The sequence below is a fragment of the Phacochoerus africanus genome, chromosome 8, assembly GCF_016906955.1.
Source record: "Phacochoerus africanus isolate WHEZ1 chromosome 8, ROS_Pafr_v1, whole genome shotgun sequence".
NCBI lineage: Eukaryota > Metazoa > Chordata > Mammalia > Artiodactyla > Suidae > Phacochoerus > Phacochoerus africanus.
In genome coordinates, this window is record NC_062551.1 from 164616023 (window position 1) to 164636068 (window position 20046).

Sequence of the window (20046 nt, forward strand, 5' to 3'; positions counted from 1 at the left end):
AACAGAGTCAAGAATGGGAGAAGGTATTTGAATTCCCAGCCTATGGGGAAGTCAGGAGCTCCAAGACCAGTACGGGTGGTAAGGAGAGGGTGGCGGGCAGCAGAGGAGAAGAGACTAAAAGCATTCCTCAGGGATTTCAGTCACTTGGAGAGGACAGGAGGAGAGAAGGTCTTTAGGGGAGAGCCGCCAACTGAGTGTGTTGCCCCCAGAGGACTGGAGTGGGAGGTTACAGAACAAGACTTGGCTTCAGTGTTCAGGGGAACAGGAGAGGACCAGCTTGGCTTCTGCCCCTTCTGCAGCACAGAATTAAAAACAGAGAAACTGTAGGAGCTATTCTGGGATTTTAGGAAGACTCCTCCAACTCAGGAAGGCACAGCGAATAGGCAAGGATCACCTGACATCCTTTTTTCTCATTCCTGCCTTCTAATCACCTAGTTGCAGGGCCCAGGAAAGAGAGACCAGTTTACCTGGGGTTCAAAGGGTTAACCTCCAAGCATTCATACTCTGACGTCAGCCCCAGGCCTTGTCCCTCCCCTCACTCTGGACCTGTCACCTCCTTGAGCCCCAGGTTGGCAGCTTCCCTGAATTCCTTTCTTGGTATAATTCACTCGGGCCCTAGGACCCAGGCCCAGAGCCAGTGCCCTGCTCCCTCCCAGGTCCCAGGAGTCTAGAACTTGCTCTAAGGGAGGAAGGGAAGCAGCCCTTCCTTCATGCTTTCCCCCCTCCCGGGAGGTGGGTCCTGGGACCAAAGAGCCTCTGTCTTTCTCTGCCACGCCCCCCATTGTAACCCAGACAAGGGGATTCCTTGTGTCCGTGGCCCAGCTTGAGCAGGCATCCTAGTGACCAAACGGTGGAAGGTCTGGGGCAGGATGGGGGCAGGGGAATCACTGGATCTGAGAAGATACCTCCCTCTTTCAGAGATTCTGGTACACCCCACGCCATTCCTCCCTCAGGTTCCCAACAGCAGCAGGGAGCAAAGGCTGAGGGACTCATCTACATATAAAAGGCCTGAGGCCTGAAGTGGAAATGGAGACGGTGTGGTGACACAAAGGCCGAACCTCCTGGCAGCCAGATTCGGAGTCAGAATAAAAGAACGGGGACCACGCTGGGGCAGGGTAAGACAGGGGCCTGGGGCGGGGCAGGCCAGACTTTTGGGAGCTGTAGATGAAGGCCCCTGCCAGTTTCCTCCCTAAAAGCACGGATATAGGAATGCTGGCACCAGAGAGGCACATGACCAGAGAGGGAGTGAGAACCCCTAGGATAAAATGAGAAATCCCACTTAAACAGTAAAAACACTTCTGGGAAAAAGGACAGACAAGTGACTGAGAAACTTTCCTGCCAGGAGGGTGGGATGTTCCCCCTCCCAGAAGTAGTGAGAGGGAGAATAAATGATATGGTCTCACTTAGAAGCAGGGTCTCAGACCCCCCCCCTCCATGCTGACCTATTACCACTAAGAGACTGGCTCAGAGGAAAGGCTAACCCATCGTGGCAGGAAGTGATGTCACTCAGACAGGAAGCAGTGGGTCCACCAACCCCACAGCCTTTGGGACGGCCGTCCATGGAGGGTTAGCCCTGAATGTCCGTGTCCCTCCCCCATCCTCCATCTTGGCCAAGAGCGGGGCCAAAGCTCCTAGACGTTGGGTGAGGTAATTTTTTTGTTGCTGCACCCACGGTATAGGGAAGCTCCCAGGCTAGGGGTCGAATCGCAGCTGCAGCTGCTGGCCTACACCACAGCCACAGCAACGCCAGATCCGAGCTGGGTCCGTGGCCTACACCACAGCTCGCCCAATGCCAGATCCTTAACCTACTGAGCAAGGCCAGGGATCGAACCTGCATCCTCATGGTTACTAGTCAGATTCATTTCCACTGAGCCACGACAGGAACTCCTGGGTGAGGTAATTATAACCCCATCTCTTCGTCAGTGATTTCCCAGGGATGCTAAACCCTCAAATCCTTACCTAGTTGGAAGGAAAGAGGAAGAGATACCATCACACTTGGTCAAGCCTCTGGGATTAATGTATCTATGGAAATAGCTCTAGGGACCCAATAATTGAAGGATAGGAAGAGCCTCCCCAGGGACAGAGGGATGCTGAGGCCAGGTTTCCATGGTAACTGATTTCAATGCAATCTCTTCCTAACTCCAGATTGAGGGAGAATAGATTCGAGGGAGACCAGGGCCTGGCGATGAAAGAGCCATAGGAATACTAAAGGGTGGAAGAGTTGTTACAGGAAGGTCACATCATCCTGGCACTGGCCCCAGTACCAGTGGGCCTCAAAGCCCAGCTTGGCACTCTCATCCTCTGGCGGCTCAGGAGGTCCACCTTGGAGCCCCTCCCCTGGGGGCTTCCACAGAGCCCTCAAACTCCCTAGCCTGGCAGCTGTCAGGTCCAGCTCAGTCCTGGCCCTCTCCCCAGTGGGTATAACCTTTGCCCAGTCCATCTCGGGACGGGGAGCCCCGGGGGGGCCCTGTTCATCCAGCTCGCTGGGGGCCACCGTGTCCAGGAAACTGCCGATGGAGACACTGTCCAGCCGGTCAGTGGAGCTGGCGTCTGGCAGGCTGTCCCAGCTGCCTCGCCTTGAGCGGCCTGGGCTCCCGCCCGTCAGGCTATATTGGCTGCTGGTGAGGCTGCTGCAGTGGCTGGTCAATGTCCCCCGCTCCTCCAACAGCCAGCGCACCGCCTCGATGCCCTCGTTCAAGGTCACCAGCTGCTGCAGGATCTTCACGTCAATGGCTCGCAGGTAAGCCTAGGGGAGTGGGAGAAGCAGTCAGTCCCAGGTTCAGCGTCATGGGTTTTCTGCAGTGTTTCTGCAGAGGCCCCCGCCTTGTCATCCAACCAAGTATGCTCCACTTTTTTTTTTTTTTTTTTTTGGCTTTTTAAGGCCGCACCTGGGACACATCAAGGTTCCCAGGCTAGGGGTCGAATGGGAGCTACAGCTGCCAGCCTGAACCACAGCCACAGCAACATGGGATCCAAGCTGCATCTGCAACCTACACCACACATCATGGCAACACCAGATCCTGAACCCACTGAGGGAGGCTAGGGATCAAACCCGCCTCCTCATGGATACTGAGGTTGGTCAGGTTGGTTTCCACTGAGCCATAATGGGAACTCCCTATGCTTCACTTTTAAGAAGCATGGAAATAGAATGGATTGGAGTGTGGGCTTTAGAAGCAGATGGACTGCTCATTAAAATCTCAGTTCGACAACTAACAGCCACCATACGACTGTGAGCAACTTTCTTAGCTTCTTTGAGCCTGGGTCTCCCTGTTTGTGAAACAGGGATAAATGGCACAGGGTGGTTATGAGAATTTCCAAGTGCCGTCTACTGAGTAATGAACACTGTGCTGGCACAAAGTAAGGTCTCAGTATTAAAGCATTAAAATCCAATCCTACTAAGATTTGAACTTCGTAGATAGGGTATTAACTATTGAGCCAGTCCAGATTCACCAGAAAGACTTAGAATCGGTCATCCAAAGAGTAGCCTGAGAGGGGTCAGGTGTTAATTGGAAAGCATTCTAGGCTTAAAGGAGGCGGGAGCTGGAGGATAAAGAGGGCGTTAATCTGCATCCCCGGTCCCTTCAGGATGTTGGTAGCATCTGCCACAGGACGGAAGGCTTGGCTAAAGCTTCAAAGAGCTTTTTCCTCTACTCTGCCCCTGTCTCCCTGTGTGGACTAGAAGTAAGTCTGACTTACTAGGTAATCTCTAGGGTCCCTTCCAGCTCAGATGCACTGAGTTCTCTTCCCCCAGCACAAGTCTGAACCTGTCTGTCCCTTGCTCAAGAACCTGTAGGAGCCTTGCGCGGCTCTCAGAGAATAAAATCTAAACACCTTGGTGGCAGGTATTCAAAAGCCTGTCACGATCCAGTTCTTGCGCATCCCTCTAACCTTACTGCTAACATGTTTCTACGGGAACTCCAGGTCCTGCCACTCGGGACTTTTTTTTTTTTTTGTCTTTTTGCTATTTCTTGGGCCGCTCCCGAAGCATATGGAGGTTCCCAGGCTAGGGGTCAAATCGGAGCTGTAGCCACCGGCCTACACCAGAACCACAGCAATGCAGGATCCGAGCCGCGTCTGCAGCCTACACCACAGCTCACGGCAACGCCAGATCGTTAGCCCACTGAGCAAGGGCAGGGACCGAACCAGCAACCTCATGGTTCCTAGTCGGATTCGTTAACCACTGCGCCACGACAGGAACTCCCACTCGAGACTTTTTAAATTTCATTTTATTTAGTTTTACTTCTAACAAAAGTAAGAGAGGAGTTCTCTTGTGGCACAATGGGTTAAGGCTCTGACGTTGTCATTGCAGCAGCTTGGATCGCTGCATGGTGCAGCTTCAATCCCTGGTCGGAGGCGTGGCCAAAAAAAGAAGCAAAGAGTTCTGCAAGATTCATTATGAAAAGTATCAGCTCCCCCATCCTAGTCCTAAATCCCACTTCCCAGAGACAACTACTATTAATTTCTTAGCTGTTTGTAACTTACTTTCTAATTTTCAAATAATATGCTACTTAACTAATATTTTTTTTACTTACTGATTTTTAAGTTTTAGGGTTTTTTTTTTTCTCTTTTTAGGGCTGCATCCACAGCACACGGAGATTCCCAGGCTAGGGGTCAAATCAGAGCCGTAGCTGCTGGCATACACCACAGCCACAGCAACACCAGAACCAAGCCGCATCTGTGACCTATACCAAAGCTCATGGCAACGCCAGATCCTTAACCCGCTGAGGGAGGCCAGGGATAGAACCTGCGTCCTCATGGATGCTGGTCAGATTCGTTTCCACTGAGCCACAATGGGAACCCCAAGTTTTAGGTATTTTCTATTGACCTTGCACACAATGGAAGGTTAAGGATTTAACCCTTTCATCTTACTCCTTATTTCTCTGCCATCCCCATACCCTTCCCATCTCCCCGCATCCCCAAAATGTGCAATAAAATTACTTATTCAACCTTTCCATTTTAAGATTTGGAAATGCTATTCACAACTAAGCCGTGTGGTTTACTGTGGCTACTTTTCCTTTCACACTTTATGTTTTCCTTTGTAAATAACAATTATTATCATTGTTATTATTACACGACTACTGCTTGGTTTAGTCTGGGATATCGTTATCAGTAAGCCATCCCTAAAGTGTCTCCCAGTTGTCTGCGTTTCCCTCTCAGGGCTTTTTTTCTTTTTTTGGGGGGGGGTCTTTTTGCCATTTCTTGGGCCGCTCCCTCGGCATATGGAGGTTCCCAAGCTAGGGGTCCAATTGAAGCTGTAGCTGCCGGCCTACACCACAGCCACAGCAACTCGGGATCCAAGCCACATCTTCGACCTACACCGCAGCTCATGGCAACGCCGGATCGTTAACCCACTGAGCAAGGCCAGGGACCGAACCCGCAACCTCATGGTTCCTAGTTGGATTCGTTAACCACTGTGCCACGACAGGAACTCCTCAGGGCTTTTAAACATATGTTCTATCTATTCCGTCTTCCTCGAGGCAGTGCTCTAGAAGCCTCCTGATCTGCTCTAACCTGTCCCCACTGCACAGCTGTCTGCCAGGGGTCTCCCTTCACGATCACCTTGGGGATTCCCTTTCCCTCTCTCCTGAGTTGGATCCCGTTTCCTGGATCCCACATCTTCTTTATTGATTTACTTCCTCATGTGTATGTGTGGTGCTTTTCTTTCAGCAGCTTCCTGAGAAAGTTGGCACAGACTATACCTGCACAGAAGGTATATTTATTGAAGTTTCACGTTTTAAAATGTTCCCCCCCCCAAAAAAAGTTCCTTTTCTCTTCTCACACTATTGACCTTTCGGCTGAGTACAGAAATCTAGGTTGAAAAATAATATTTCTTTGGAATTTAAAGCATTGCTTCATTAACTTCTGCCATTCTGACTCCCAACTCCCTTGGAAATTTTTTTTTTTTTTTTAAGGGCCACACATGAGGCACATGGAGGGTCCCAGGCTAGGCAGTGAATCATAGCTGCAGCTGCCTGCCTGTGCCACAACCACAGCAACGCCAGATCCAAGCCGAGTCTTGGACCTACACCACAGCCACAGCAATGCCAGATCTGAGCCTTGTCTGCAGTCTGCACCACAGCTCACTGCAACACCGGATCCTTAGCCCACTGACCGAGGCCAGGGATTGAACCCGCAACCTCATGGTTCCTAGTCGTATTTGTTTTCTGCTGAGCCATGAGAGGAACCCCCTATTTCAATTTCTTGACCTGCTGAGCCACAACAAACTCCCAGCTCTTATAATCTATAAATGCGTGTCCTTCAGTTCTGGGAAATTTTCTTTAATTATTTCATTGAGGATTATTTCTCCTCCAATATATATATACTTTTGGCCTTTCAGTAAATACTGTGATTTGGATAGAGAGCACTCTGGACCGATCTCTATGTTTTTTTTTTTTTTCCTCTTCCATCTCTCCCTATATTTATTCTGGTTTCTGAAATAGTTCAACATTTCAACCCTTCTATTGAGTTTTTCATTTTTTCCTATATTATGTTTTTATTTGCAAGAGTTGTTTCTAGGAGTTCCCTTTGTGGCTCAGCAGGTTAAGAACCTGACTAGGGGAGTTCCCGTGGTGGTACAGTGGCTAACGAATCCGATCAGGAAACATGAGGTTGCGGGTTCGATCCCTGGCCTTGCTCTGTGGGTTAGGATCTGGCGTTGCCATGAGCTGTGGTGTAGGTTGCAGACGAGGCTCGGATCCCACGTTGCTGTGGCTCTGGCCTAGGCCGGTGGCTACAGCTTCAATTGGACCCCTAGCCTGGGAACCTCCATATGCTGTGGAGAGCGGCCCTAGAAAAGGCAAAAAGACAAAAAAAAGAAAAAAAAAACCTGACTAGTACCCACGAGAATTCAGGTTCAATCCCTCGCCTTGCTCAGTGTGTTAAGGATTCAGAAGCTGCAGCATAGGTCAAAGATGCAGCTCAGATTCAGCATTGCTGTGGCTGTGGCGTAGGCCAGCAGCTGCAGCTCTGATTCAACCCCTAGCCTGGGAATGTCTATGTGCTAGAGGTGTGGCCCTTAACAGCAAAAAAAAAAAAAAAGAGTTGTTTCTGGTTCTCTGAATATTTTTTTACAACTTGCTGTTTCTGTTCCTGACTGCAATATTATCTCTTATCTCTTTAAGGATATAAGTAGTGATTTTTTTAAGTTCTCATCTCCCTGTATCATCTCTATTTCATTCAAGTTGTTTTCTTTTTTATGGTTGCACCTGCAGCATATGGAAGTTCCCAGGCTGGGGTCAAATTGGAGTTGCAGCTGCTGGCCTACGCCACAGCCACAGCAGTGCTAGATCTGAGCCATGTCTGCAACCTACACTGCAGGTCATGGCAACGATGGATCCTTATTTTTTTAATTTATTTTATTTTATTTTTGGTCTTTTGTCTTTTTAGGGCCTCATCTGTGGCATATGTAGGTTCCCAGACTAGGGGTCGAATTGGAGCTGTAGCCTCCAGCCCACACCACACCACAGCAGTGCAGGATCCAAGCAGCATCTGCAACCTACACCACAGCTCAAAGCAACGCCAGATCCTTAACCCACTGAGCGGAGCCAGGGACCGGACCTGGGTTCGTTACTGCTGAGCCACAGTGGGAACTCCTCAAGTTGCTTTTTTCTGCTTGTATAGGTCTATATAGTAAGAGAATTTTGTCAGATGTCTTAACAGTCTTTAGCTGCTGCTCATACTTCAGTGATCTCTAAAAAACTGCTGGACACTCTGTGCCTGAGGCTTGTCAGCTCGGAACCTCAGGAAGGGTTATCTGGCTAGGCTGTTGGGTTGGGTGAGGCCTGAAGGCAGTATCTTTTGTGTTTGATTGTTTGTTTCTCTTGGGTTCATCAGATTCACTATATTATACCCATCAATTTTTTTTTGGTCTTTTTTTGCCATTTCTTTGGTCATTCCCACGGCATATGGAGGTTCCCAGGCTAGGGGTTGAATTGGAGCTGTAGCCACCAGCCTATGCCAGAGCCACAGCAACGCAGGATCCGAGCCACATCTGCAACCTACACCACAGCTCACGGTAACGCTGGATCCTTAACCCATTGAGCAAGGCCAGGGATCGAACCTGCAACCTCATGGTTCCTAGTCGGATTCATTCACCACTGAGCCACGATGGGAACTCCACCCATCAAATTTTTTTTTTTAATTTTATGGCCAAATCTGCGGCATATGGAAGTTCCCAGACCAGGGATCGAACTCACACCTCCACAGCAACCCGAGACACTGCAATCAGATTCTTAACCCACTGCACTACCGGAGGAACTCCTATATTATATCCACTAGAAAGTACACTGTAAGCAAAGTTGCCAATATTCTGGGAGCCAACTAAGGGGGAAAGGTTGGAAGGAGTATTATATAATATTTAGTATATTTTAATTTAATCCCCCTTGCTCTCGAATTCTGCTTGGTATCTTCCGATCTGGAGAACTTCAGTTCTGTTATTTTTATTTACTTATTTATTTATTTTGCTTTTTTTTAGGGCTGCACCCAGGGCATATGGAAGTTCCTAGGCTAGGGGCTGAATTAGAGCTATAACTGCCAGCCTATGCCACAGCCACAGCAACGTTCAGTCTGAGCTGCATCTGCAACCTATGCCATGGCTCACAGCAATGCTGGATCCCAACCCACCGAGCAAGGCCAGGGAGCCAACCCGCATCCTCATGGATACTATTTGGATTCGTTTCCACTGTGCCACAGTGGGAACTCCAGGTTCTGCTATTTTTAAAATATATATTACTGGATAAATATTTTTTTATTTTTTTATTTTTTTGGTCTTTCTGCCATTTTCTTGGGCCGCTCTCGCAGCATATGGAGGTTTCCAGGCTAGGGGTCGAATTGGAGCTGTAGCCACCCGCCTATGCCTGAGCCACAGCAACGCGGGATCCGAGCCACGTCTGCAACCTACACCACAGCTCACGGCAACGCCGGATCGTCAACCCACTGAGCAAGGCCAGGGACCGAACCCACAACCTCATGGTTCCTAGTCAGATTCGTTAACCACTGCGCCACAATGGGAACTCCTGGATAAATATTTATTGAATTACTCAGAAAAGGCCTGCTTTACTCACACCTACAATGATAAGCCAGAAATAAGACCACGTATTTTACATGGAGAAAAACATAGACACTGGAGTCAAGCAGACGTGGATTCAAATTCCACTTTTTCCCATCAACGAGCCATACGAAATTGCACTATTCTTTTCTTTAAACAATTTTCTTCATTGTAAAAAGATGATACTATCTATTTAAAGGTTTATTTTGGAGTTCCCGCAGTGGCTCAGTGGTTAACGAACCGGACTAGCATCCATGAGGTTGCGGGTTCCACCCCTGGCCTCGCTCAGTGGGTTAAGGATCCAGCGTTGCCGTGCGCTGTGGTGTAGGTCGCAGTCGCAGCTCAGATGCCGCGTTGCTATGGCTGTGGCGTAGGCCGGCAGCTGTAGCTCTGATTCGACCCCTAGCCTGGGAACCTCCATAAGCTGCAGGTGCGGCCCTAAAAAGACAAAAAAAAAGAAAAAAAAAGGTTTAAGAAATAGAAGGAACATACTAACATGCATGGCATATTGTCTGACAAGTATTCATCAATCAATAAAATGGCAGCTATTTGGCTTCACATATTACTATGGTTGACTTATCTAGTACAGCAGAGCACAGAAAATTTTGTACCTGAAATTATTTGTTTTTGGAAGAACATCACAACTTGAACTCAATTAAACAAATGCTTATTGGGTACCTGGATTTTCTAATAATTACGAAGATAACAGAGACTCTCCCTGCTTAACAGAAGCTTATGTTTCAATAAGGAGATGTGGGCACAACTAACTACAGGATCACAGACCATGAAGACTATTTGTGACACATGATGAAAGAGATTATCTTCAGTTATTTCATACTACGGACAAATACATTAGCAGTGAAACCATTTAACCCGTGACCAAACCAAACATATTAAACAAAACCTCTTGGAGTTCCCATCGTGGCTCAGTGGAAACAAAATTGACGAGTATCCATGAGGACAAAGGTTCGATCCCCGGCCTCGCTCAGTGGGTTAAGGATCCGGCGTGGCCGTGGGCTGTGGTGTAGGCCAGTGGCTACAGCTCTGATTCGACCCCTAGCCTGGGAACCTCCATATGCCGCAGGTGTGGCCCTGAAAGGAAAAAAAAAAAAATTCTTATACTAAAAATGTTTCTCCTACCATGCTTTCCTCTCCTTCCCTCCCTTCCTCTCTCCTCCTCCCTGTGTTCTTTTCTTTCCAAAATTTACATTTCCAGTCTTCGGCTAGGATAAAGGATTGGTGGGCACCTTGTTGCCAGTCGAGCAGGGCATCATAGAGCATGATTCTTAAGCAGACATTCATCCACCCTTATGTGTTCAGCTCTACTTCTGTCCCCAGTTCCAGGCATAGCTGAGACCCACTCTTGAGACCTTGAGACTGTGGTGCAAAATGGATTGTTTTTCACCTCTCCTCATTGCTGGCTTGCAGTTCAGCTTTCAGCTTCCAAAATGTTGTTCCTATCATCGTCTCTCCTGTTCTTATCATCATGGCTTCTTGGATTTAAAAGTAATCCTTCTACTGGCTTTTCGTGGCGTTTCAGGTAGGAATGGTGTAATGCATATGTTCAATGCGCCATCTTGAACTGGCAATCCTACTGGCTTTATACAAGGACCAACGCAAATGTCACCTCCTCTAGGAAGTCTTCCCTGCACTTTCACAAGATGGAATTAATTAATCCATTCAGCCATGGAACAATATTTATTGTTGTTGGGGATTTTTTGGGTTTTTTTTTTTGGCTGCCTCAGCGCATGTGGAGTTCCTGGATCAGGGATCAGATCCGAGCCTCAGTTGCAACCTTCACCACAGCTGCAGCACGATCTTTAACCCATCTCTCCAGGCTGGGGATTGAACCTGTGTCCCAGTACTCCAGTGATGCTGCCAATCCCGATGCACCCCAGTGGGAACTCCAAATATTTTTTTACAGGCATGGCATTGTGTAGGTAAAGCAACACCATTTCTTTCCGTCAGAGAGTTCACAGTCTAGTGGGTAAGATAACACAATCACACAAGCACTTAATATTCAGTGTAGCAAATGCCAGGGCACACGAATGCCACACAGAGAGTAGAGGGTACCTGCAGGCCATAACCCAACCGGGGGAGTAAAGAAATGCTTCCTAGAATAAGGGACATGAGCTGAGACTTGAAGGTCAAGTAGGACTTGCCCAACAAAGCAATGGGGAGCCTTTCCAACCAGAGGAAGCAGTTTGTCTTCTCCAGTTCAATTATGTCTTTCTAGGAGTTCCCGTCACGGCTCAGTGGTGACGAAGCTGACAAGTATCCATGAGGACACGAGTTCGATCCCTGGCCTCTCTCACTGGGTTAAGGATCCGGCATTGCCATGAGCTATGGTACAGGTCTCAGACGCGCCTTGGATTCCTTGTTGCTGTGGCTGTGGTATAGGCTGGCAGCTACAGCTCCCATTCAACCCCTAGCCTGGGAACCTCCATATGCCGTGGGTGCGGCCCTAAAAAGACAAAAAAAAAAATTGTGTCTTTCCAGAGCACAAGTCTGATGATGTCACTCTATAATGAAGACTCTTCCAGGAAGCCCTCCCTTGGTTCCAACAGCACCTATCATCCTCTACTAGGGTGGTTTGGTTTGTCCGTCTCCCTGCTTCCCTAACCCAGACTCCTGAGAGCAGCAGACCATGCCCGGTCCGTTTATGGTGCTTAGCCTAGGACTGGGTAGGTCAGATTCAGTTCTGTGATTTTCTCGGCCCCTCTGCTGGTCCTAGGGTTTTATCATGCTGTTGAGAAATGAATCTGAGGACATGAGTCTATAGTTCTGGGACAGTGGGATTCCCTGACTGTGACAGCATCAGTCCCCAGAATAGAAGAAAGTGAGGCTTTCTTGCCAAAAAAAGAAACGCTCATTTTACACCATCTCTTTGGAAACAGAAAGAGGATAAACAGCTCAGAAGACATGCAGTCTCTGAGGCCACTTCAGCCTGATTCTCTTCCCATTCCTCCCCTTAGCACATCACATCAGACTCTGCCCAGCGCTAAGGTCACACGTCTGGCTCACTCAGGGCTCGATCTAAATCAAGCCCTAGGATAAAAGCCCAGAGATCAGAGTCCTGGCTCCCTGGTCCTGGACTGAGATTCCCAGAATGTTGTCACCGGGAAGACTCGCAGAGATCACCTGCCCCCCCCACCCCCACCCCAAGAAATAGAAAAACAGGCGAAGAGAAGCAGGGCTCTGCTCAAGATCACAAATGAGCCAGGACTTGAACCCATGCCTTCTCTCTCCTGGCTCAAAGCTTTTGCTCAAACTGCTCAGTGGGGGTGGGTTGTCATGACAACAGTTCTGCGGGTGGGAAGATTAAATAGGGGACATGGCCATTGTTTCCCCTCCCACAGATCCCAGAGCCTGTCTGGTTCACTCAACCTTTGCGTAAGAGAGGGAAGCAGCCCAGAGGCAGGGGATGACCTTGGCCTCAAGAGTGGGCCTGCCCCCTCCCTGCAGGGAAACTGGGAGAGGAACAGTTGAAGGACGGTGCTTAGAGGGCTTGGACTAGCTCTGCCACAAGGAGCTCAGAGGAAACCCACTGCCTGGCCCCTGGTCCTCCCTGTGTGCAACCCAGTGGGTCGGGCAGAGGGCATAAAGAGACCAAAGACACCTGAGGCCCAGGGGGGAGAAAGGAATCCATGGGGTACATAGCGCCCCCGGGCCCCCACCCCCTACCCCGTACTGGTCCCCCAGAAAGCTCCCTCCCTCGTGCTCTTCACGGGCAGCTCAGGGCCCCAGGCCAGGTTGGTCAGAAATGCCCAAACAGAAGTTGTTGGTTTTTGTTTTTGTTTTTTGTCTTTTTTTGTCCTTTTCTAGGGCTGCACCAACGGCATATGGAGATTCCCAGGCTAGGGGTCAAATCGGAGCTGTAGCCACTAGCCTATGTCAGACCCACAGCAACGTGGGGTCCCAGCCACATCTGTGACCTACACCACAGCTCACGGCAACGCCGGATCCTTAACCCACTGAGCAAGGCCAGGGATCGAACCCACAACCTCATGGTTTCTAGTCGGATTTGTGAACCACTGAGCCATGAAGAGAACTCCCCAAACAGAAGTTAAACGTACCCCCTTTGGAGTTCCCACTATGGTGCAGGGTGTTAAGAATGACTGCAGCAGCTTGGGTCACTGCGGAGGCGGGGGTTCAATTCCCGGCCTGGGGCAGTGGGTTAAAGGCTCCATTGTTGCCACAGTTGCAGTGTAGGTCACAGCTGTGGCTGGAATTCAGTCCCTGGCCTGGGAATGTCCATATGCTGCAGGTGTGGCCATTAAAAAAAAAAGTTAAATGTACTCCTTAAAGTTTATAAACAATAATCTCCAAAGGCAGAAAAGAGAGCCAGAGAGACTAGGCATGGCTACTCCCTGGCTCCCACTGTCATCGCAGGCAAGCATGCTTAACATGTGTAAGCGTGCTTCCTCTGTGAGACGGGAAAATGATGACTGCTTTTCTAACTCTAATGACAGCAAAAAACCTTTCATGTGTCTGGCGCGAAGCAGGTCTCAATGGCGAAGATGTAAAGCGAAGGCAGATCATTTGGGTTCAAAGCCTGGTTCTGCTTTTCACTTTTTGTATGACTCTATACCTCAATTTCTTTTTCTTTTCTTTTTTTTTGTTTTTTGTTTTTTGCTTTTTCTTGGGCCGCTCCCGCGGCATATGGAGTTTTCCAGGCTAGGGGTCGAATCGGAGCTGTAGCCACCAGCCTACGCCAGAGCCACAGCCACGCCAGATCTCAGCCACGTCTGCGACCTACACCATAGCTCACGGCAACGCCGGATCGTCAACCCATTGAGCAAGGCCAGGGACCGAACCCGCAACCTCATGGTTCCTCGTCGGATTCATTACCCACTGCGCCGCGATGGGAACTCCTACACCTCAATTTCTTTCTTTTTTTGGGGGGGGGGCACATGCAGAAGTTCCAGGCCCAGGGATCAAACTCAAGCCACAGCAGCTACAAGAGCCACAGCAATGACAACACTGGATCCTTGACCCGCTGAGCCACCAGGGAACTCCCTGTACCTCAGTTTCTTCATCTGTAATATACCATCTACCTAATAAACTGCTGTGAGGACTCGTAACATGCTCAACACAATGCCTGGCACTTGTACTTGGTGGAGTCAGTTTCCAGAGCAAGACACTCTGAGTAAGCTCTTTCTAGGCCTTGAGCTAAAGTTTGCACAGCGAGGCAAAGCTGGACCCCTCGCTTGGGCCAGCACAATTACAGCCCTACTCTGGAGAATTTAACAATTGCTCCAACCTTCCAGGCCAAGTAGACACAGGGCATTCAAACCCTTCCCCCAGGAAGCCTTCCCTGATTGCTTTGCCCACAAAGCTCTCCTCCCAGCCTCTGAGGCTGTCAGGGAGCCTCCATTTCTACCCTCTCCCCACGCTCCACAGTTTAGCCTGGCACAGAGCTGGGCACACAGTAGGGCTCCAGGAAGACCTGTCCGCTGACATATTTACTGCGGGTTCCTGTTTCTGGTTCCAGAAAGTGGCTGGCAATTCCTCAGTTCCCCAGAATTGGCTGCAAAGTGGTGGCAGGTGTAAATCACTCCCTTCCCCGGAACTAGGGAGTCTGGGGAGTGTGTGCCCAACTGCCTTTTTGGCTCTGAATCTAGATGAGCAGCAACAGGAAAGGGGAGTTTGGGTACCTGCTTCTTTCGCTTCTCCTCAGATGAGATGCAAATATCCAGTGTACTTGGGGGTTGGCAGGAAGGAGACTGTGTCAGAAGTGATGGGACCCCTAGCCTGGGAACCTCCATATGCCTCAGGTGCAGCCCTAGAAAAGCCAAAAAAAAAAAAAAGTGATGGGACCAACACTGCTGGCGCTGCTCCTGTGTGTCTGCTAAGGTTCTAGGAACTTTTGAATATTTTAAGTGGGTGCGGGGGGGGGGGTGGTTGTTGAGGAAAGAGGATGTTTTTCGTGGCCCTAGTCCAGGCAGTTTTCACCCATATCGCTTCTGTGCTAAATCTTGTGGTGGATACTGGGGCCTGAGAGGAACAAACCCTGGGCCCAGTCTGCAGAAGGAGAAAAAACTGGTCGCCCTGTAATGGTGGCTAGGCCAGGAGAGGTGGCCTCCAAGTCCGGGGGAGCGGGAGATCTGTGCTGCACTAGGTTCTCAGGGCTTCCCAGTCCCCTCCTCTCTCTCCCAATTATTTGGCAGGAAAAAAAAAAAAAAAAAACTTAGAAAAACCGGCACCTCCCATCCTGATTCCTCAGGACCCATGAACACCCCACCCACCCTAGGTGGGGAAGGCATTCAAAGGACCCCAGGGTTTAAAGATTGATGAGGTCGGAATCCTGAGGAGTTGGGCGGGGAGTTTTAACTCCCTCCTCTCCAGCCCAACTCCGAGAGCGCGAGTCCATCCCTCCCAGCCCCATGCTAGGGTCTCCGGCCCCCTGGCCCATGGAGCCCACACTCACCAGCTCCGTCCTCAGCGCCATGATCTTGTCCCCCAGGCCGTGGCCGGTGCTGGGCGCCCCTGGGAGCAGCAGGGCGCCAGAGGTGCCCGGCTCCCACTCGCCTCGCAGCCCGCGCAGCAGCCCTTCGGGGGTCTTCCTGCCCACCTTGCCCTCCACGTCTCGAAGGTCAGGCGTCTGGGACTCCGCAGTCCCCTCCATGCGGGTCTAAGGCTGCACAGGGATGGGCGACCGGAGCCGGGATCCCGCTCCTGGGGGTCCTCCTTCCTCGGCCGCTAGTACGGAACCAGTGGGTCCCCGCCCGCTCAGTGCGGGGGCGGGAGGAGGGCGCCGTAACCCTCAGAAAAGCCGCGCAGAGCTCTGTGTGTTTGTGCGTGTGTGATTGCGTGTGTTTGCGCGCGCTGGCTCCGAAATGGGTGAGGCTGGGCGATCCTGCTTATGCACCTGGAGGAGAGCTCAGCGCCTGCTCCCGACTCTGGCACTCAGTCCAGCCAGGTTCTCAGCAGGCGCCCAAAGAATGTTTGCTGAATGAAGGTTAAGCATTTGCAGTCAGGGATGTGGGATTTTAAGGAACAGTGGTAACAGAGATGCAGAGGGTTTTGGAAGGCTTCCTAGAGTAGAGGAGCTGAGTCTGTAACAGTGGAGGAATTTAGCTACCCACTGATGCACGCACACACAAAACCAGTGTAGCCACTAAATTTAGACTAAAAGCGTGGAAAGTCAAGTTCTTCTGGCCAATGAGGGGCAGCCAGTATTGAAGCTGAAGGGGTCCAGATGGGCTACATCATGATCTTGAAAACTGATGCCTCTCAAACTTGACTATGCATATGTGAATTTTCTGTGAATCTTGTTAAAATGCAGATAACTGTTCCATCCATCTGGGGTGGGGCCTGGGATTCTGCATTTCAAACAAGCCCCCTGCTGATGGCCATGCTGCAGGTCCAGGGACCACACTTAAGTAACAAGGTTATAAAGATGGTTCTGTGCGTGGATTTTATTCTACGGGCAATGAGGTGCCATGAAAAACTTTTTATGCTTTAGCTTGATTTTGATTTTCAATCCAAGTAATTCAAGCCCATCATTACAGAAAGATGTGTAACGAAAAGATAGCTATTACCCCCATCCTATTCTTTGCCGCCTCTAGTCCCACTACCCAGAGGCAATTACTTTTAGCTATTTTTTCCTGGTGCTTATACTCCTAACTCCAAAATAGGTTTGTAGCACTATGTCTTAACTTTCACATGATCTACTACCTATTATGAAAAATATGGGTTTACCTCACAATCTGTATTTCCCTTCTTCCATTGGTCCCACACATTTCTATCGTTATTTATTTATTTATTTATTTATTATGGCTGCATCAGCAGCATATGGAAGTTCCCAGGCTAGGGACTGAATCCGAGACACAGCCGTGACCTATGCCGCAGCTGCCTCAATGCTAGATCTTTTAACCCACTGTGCCAGGCAGGGGATCGAAACCCATGCCTCTGCAGTGACCACAGCCACTGCAGTCAGATTCTTAACCTACTGTGCCACAGTGGGAACTCCTACATATTTATTTATTTATTTTCTCTTACAGCCATACCTGAGGCATATGGAAGTTCCTGGGCTAGCGGTCAAATTGGACCTGCACACGCAGGCCTATGCCACAGCCATAGCAACACCGAAGCCCAGCCACATGTGAGAACTTCACCACAGTTCATGGCAATGCTGCATCCTTAACCCACTGAGCAAGGCCAGGGATCGAACCCACATTCTCATGGATATTAATCGGGTTGGTAACCTGATGAGCCATCATGGGAACTCTCCTATTTTTTATCTTTTAATTAAAAAACTTTTCTTTGGGCGTTCCTGTTATGGCTCAGTGGTTAATGAATCCAACTAGGAACCATGAGGTTGCGGGTTCGATCCCCGGCCTTGCTCAGTGGGTTAAGGATCTGACGTTGCCATGAGCAGTGGTGTAGGTTGAAGACGTGGTTTGGATCCTGAGTTGCTGTGGCTCTGGCGTAGGCTGGCAGCTGTAGCTCCGATTAGACCCCTAGCCTGGCAACCTCCACATGCCGTGGGCGTGGCCCTAGAAAAAAAAAATTTTTTTTCTTTGGGCACACTCAATGCACGTGGAAATTCCCAGGCCAGGGAGTGTACTTGAGCCACAACAGTGACCCAAGCCTTTGCAGTGACAACATGGGATCCTTAACCCTTGCGCCACAGGAGAAATCCCATGGAAGGGTTCATTTTCATCATAAACATTTTAAGAATTTTTGAATTGGAGTAGCGTTGACTTACAAAGTTGTAAGTCAGGAGTACAGCGAAGTGAATCAGTTATACATGTACTATATCCACCTCTTTTCAGGTTCTCTTCCCACATAGGTTATAACGCAGTACCTGAGTACATCTCCCTGTGCCACACAGTCAGTTCTCGTTACCTGTTTTATATACAGTAGCGTGTATATGTCAATCCCAACTCCCTAATGTATCCCTGCCCCAACATTTTCCCTTTGGTAACCATAAATTTGGTTTCAAAATCTTTCAGTCTGGTTCTGTTGTGTAAGTTGTTCTGTATCATTTTTATCAGATTTCACACATTAGTGATCACATATGATATTTGTCTCTGACTTACTTCACGTGGTATAACTTCTAGATCCATCCATGTTGCTGGAAATGGCATTATTTCCTTCTTTTTCATGGTTGAGTAATAGTCCATGATATGCTTCTATTGTGTATATGTCCCACATCTTCTTTATCCCATTCTCTGTTAATGGACATTTAGGTTGCTTCTATGTCTTGGCTATTATAAATAGTGCTGTAATGAACATTGGGGTGCATGTATCTTTTCAAATTATGGTTTTCTCTGGGTATATGCCCAGGAGTGGAATTGCTGAATCACATGGTAGTTTTTTATTTAACTTTTCTTTCTTGCTTTGCTTTGCTTTTTAGGGCTGCACCTGCAGCATATGGAGGTCTCCAGGCTAGGAGTCAAATCAGAACTATAGCTGCTGCCTATACCAGAGCCACAGCAATGTGGGATCCAAGCCATGCCTGTGACCTTTGCTACAGTTCACGGCGACGCTGGATCCCTGACCCACTGAGCCAGGCCAGGGATCCAACCCGAATCCTCATGGATACTAGTCAGACTGGTTTCCTCTGCGCCACCATGGGAATTCCTCTACATTTACTTTTTAAAGGAACCTCCACACTGTCCTCCATAGTGATTGCACCAGCTTACATTCCCACCGACAGTGTAGTTCCCTTTTCCCATGAAAGGGTTTTAAATCAGAGGTTGACAACATAGATTTGCTTTTTTGAGAAACTACTCTGGGTTTTGCAAGGAGAAATGATTAAAGGGGTAAAAACCTGGAGTCAAGGAAACCGGCTAGAAGGCAAGACACTAAAATTTTAGCCTGGACAGGGGCTGGTTGTGAGGATGGAGAATAATTAGACCAGAATGGAGGACTCTTTAGAGGATAAGATTGATAAGATTTGGTAACTAGTAACATTCGTTTACTTATAGTGGCCTTCAATAAATATTTGTTCAGAAAACAAATGATTTCCAAAAACATTATGGAGAGTTTCCTATGAGTTACTCACTGTATGTGGTACAAAGAATATAGTGGTTCACGGAGAGACCTGGACTGGTTGCTGGAGAGAGATGCGGAGTCGAGGGTGACTCCCAGTTATTTGACCTGATGACATTCACCAAGGACGGGAACCCAAGGAGAGGACTGAGAGTGGGAAGGGATGATTCCAGCAGGAGTTGTGTTGAGTTGGAGGGTTTGTGAAAATGTCCATCTGGCAGTTAGACACACAGGTCAGCCTGGCGCTCAGGAGAACGGCTAAGGGTGCAGATGTTAGTTCAGGAATCTAGATGGTCAGAGAGGTCATGAGAGTGAGTGCAATTTTCTTTGGAGAGTGAGTTTGAGGAGAGAAGAGGGCCAGGGAGGAACCCCGAGGGACACCTTTTTAAAATCCTAGTAAAATACATTGGGTTTTCTTCTGTTCTAATATATACATATTAAGAGAAATCACGAATTGCTTCAACTGTTAACATTTGGGGGATACGGCCCCACCCTTTTAGGAAGAAGACGGAATATGGAGAGCTAAAAAAAAAAAAAAAAATCTAACGGGTCTTCTGGCTTCCTCTGCCTCCTTTCAATCCGTTATCCACAAAACAGTAAAGGTTTTCTTAAATTGGATTACATTGCTTCCCTGCCTAAAACTGCCCCATGGCTATCCACTCACTTCAAATAAATACCACCATCACCTGGAAACTTTTTAGAAATGTAGAATTCTGCTCTGCCCCAGACGTCTGAATCAAAAGCTCTTAAGAACGGGACCGGCAATGTTTTAACAAGCCCTCCAAGCGATTGCGAGGCAAGCTAACGTGCGAGAACCTGTGTGTTAAGCTCAGTGCTTTGCAGGAGTTAAACTCTGTGTTATTCTTGTCAGTCCAGCGAGGGCTTCAGAGTGGAATCTGGGGCCAGTCTGCCTGGGTGTGAATTCCAGCGCTCCCACCTCTGTGATGATCCTGGGCCTCCTTTTCCTTGTCTGTCAGGGTGGGATAGGGAGAGCGCCT

At 48.9% G+C, this 20046-nt stretch overlaps 1 protein-coding gene across 1 annotated transcript; it reads right to left on the reverse strand.

The window, feature by feature from the left end:
- Positions 1-2114: 2114 nt before the first annotated feature.
- Positions 2115-15938, reverse strand: LURAP1 (leucine rich adaptor protein 1). Its single transcript, XM_047789206.1, has 2 exons — positions 15477-15938; positions 2115-2746 (listed from the first exon to the last, which is right to left on the reverse strand). The coding sequence occupies exons 1-2, from the start codon at positions 15672-15674 to the stop codon at positions 2225-2227; spliced, it is 720 nt and encodes a 239-aa protein (XP_047645162.1). The 5' UTR covers positions 15675-15938; the 3' UTR covers positions 2115-2224.
- Between the last annotated feature and the right edge of the window lie 4108 nt (positions 15939-20046).

Excerpts from the sequence above, each read along its gene's own strand:
- LURAP1 (XM_047789206.1), bottom strand. The coding sequence starts at position 15,674 with ATGGAGGGGACTGCGGAGTCCCAGACGCCTGACCTTCGAGACGTGGAG. Across the intron at positions 2,747-15,476 it reads TGGCGCTGAGGACGGAGCTG|GCTTACCTGCGAGCCATTGA; the intron begins GTGAGTGTGGGC and ends CCACTCCCCTAG.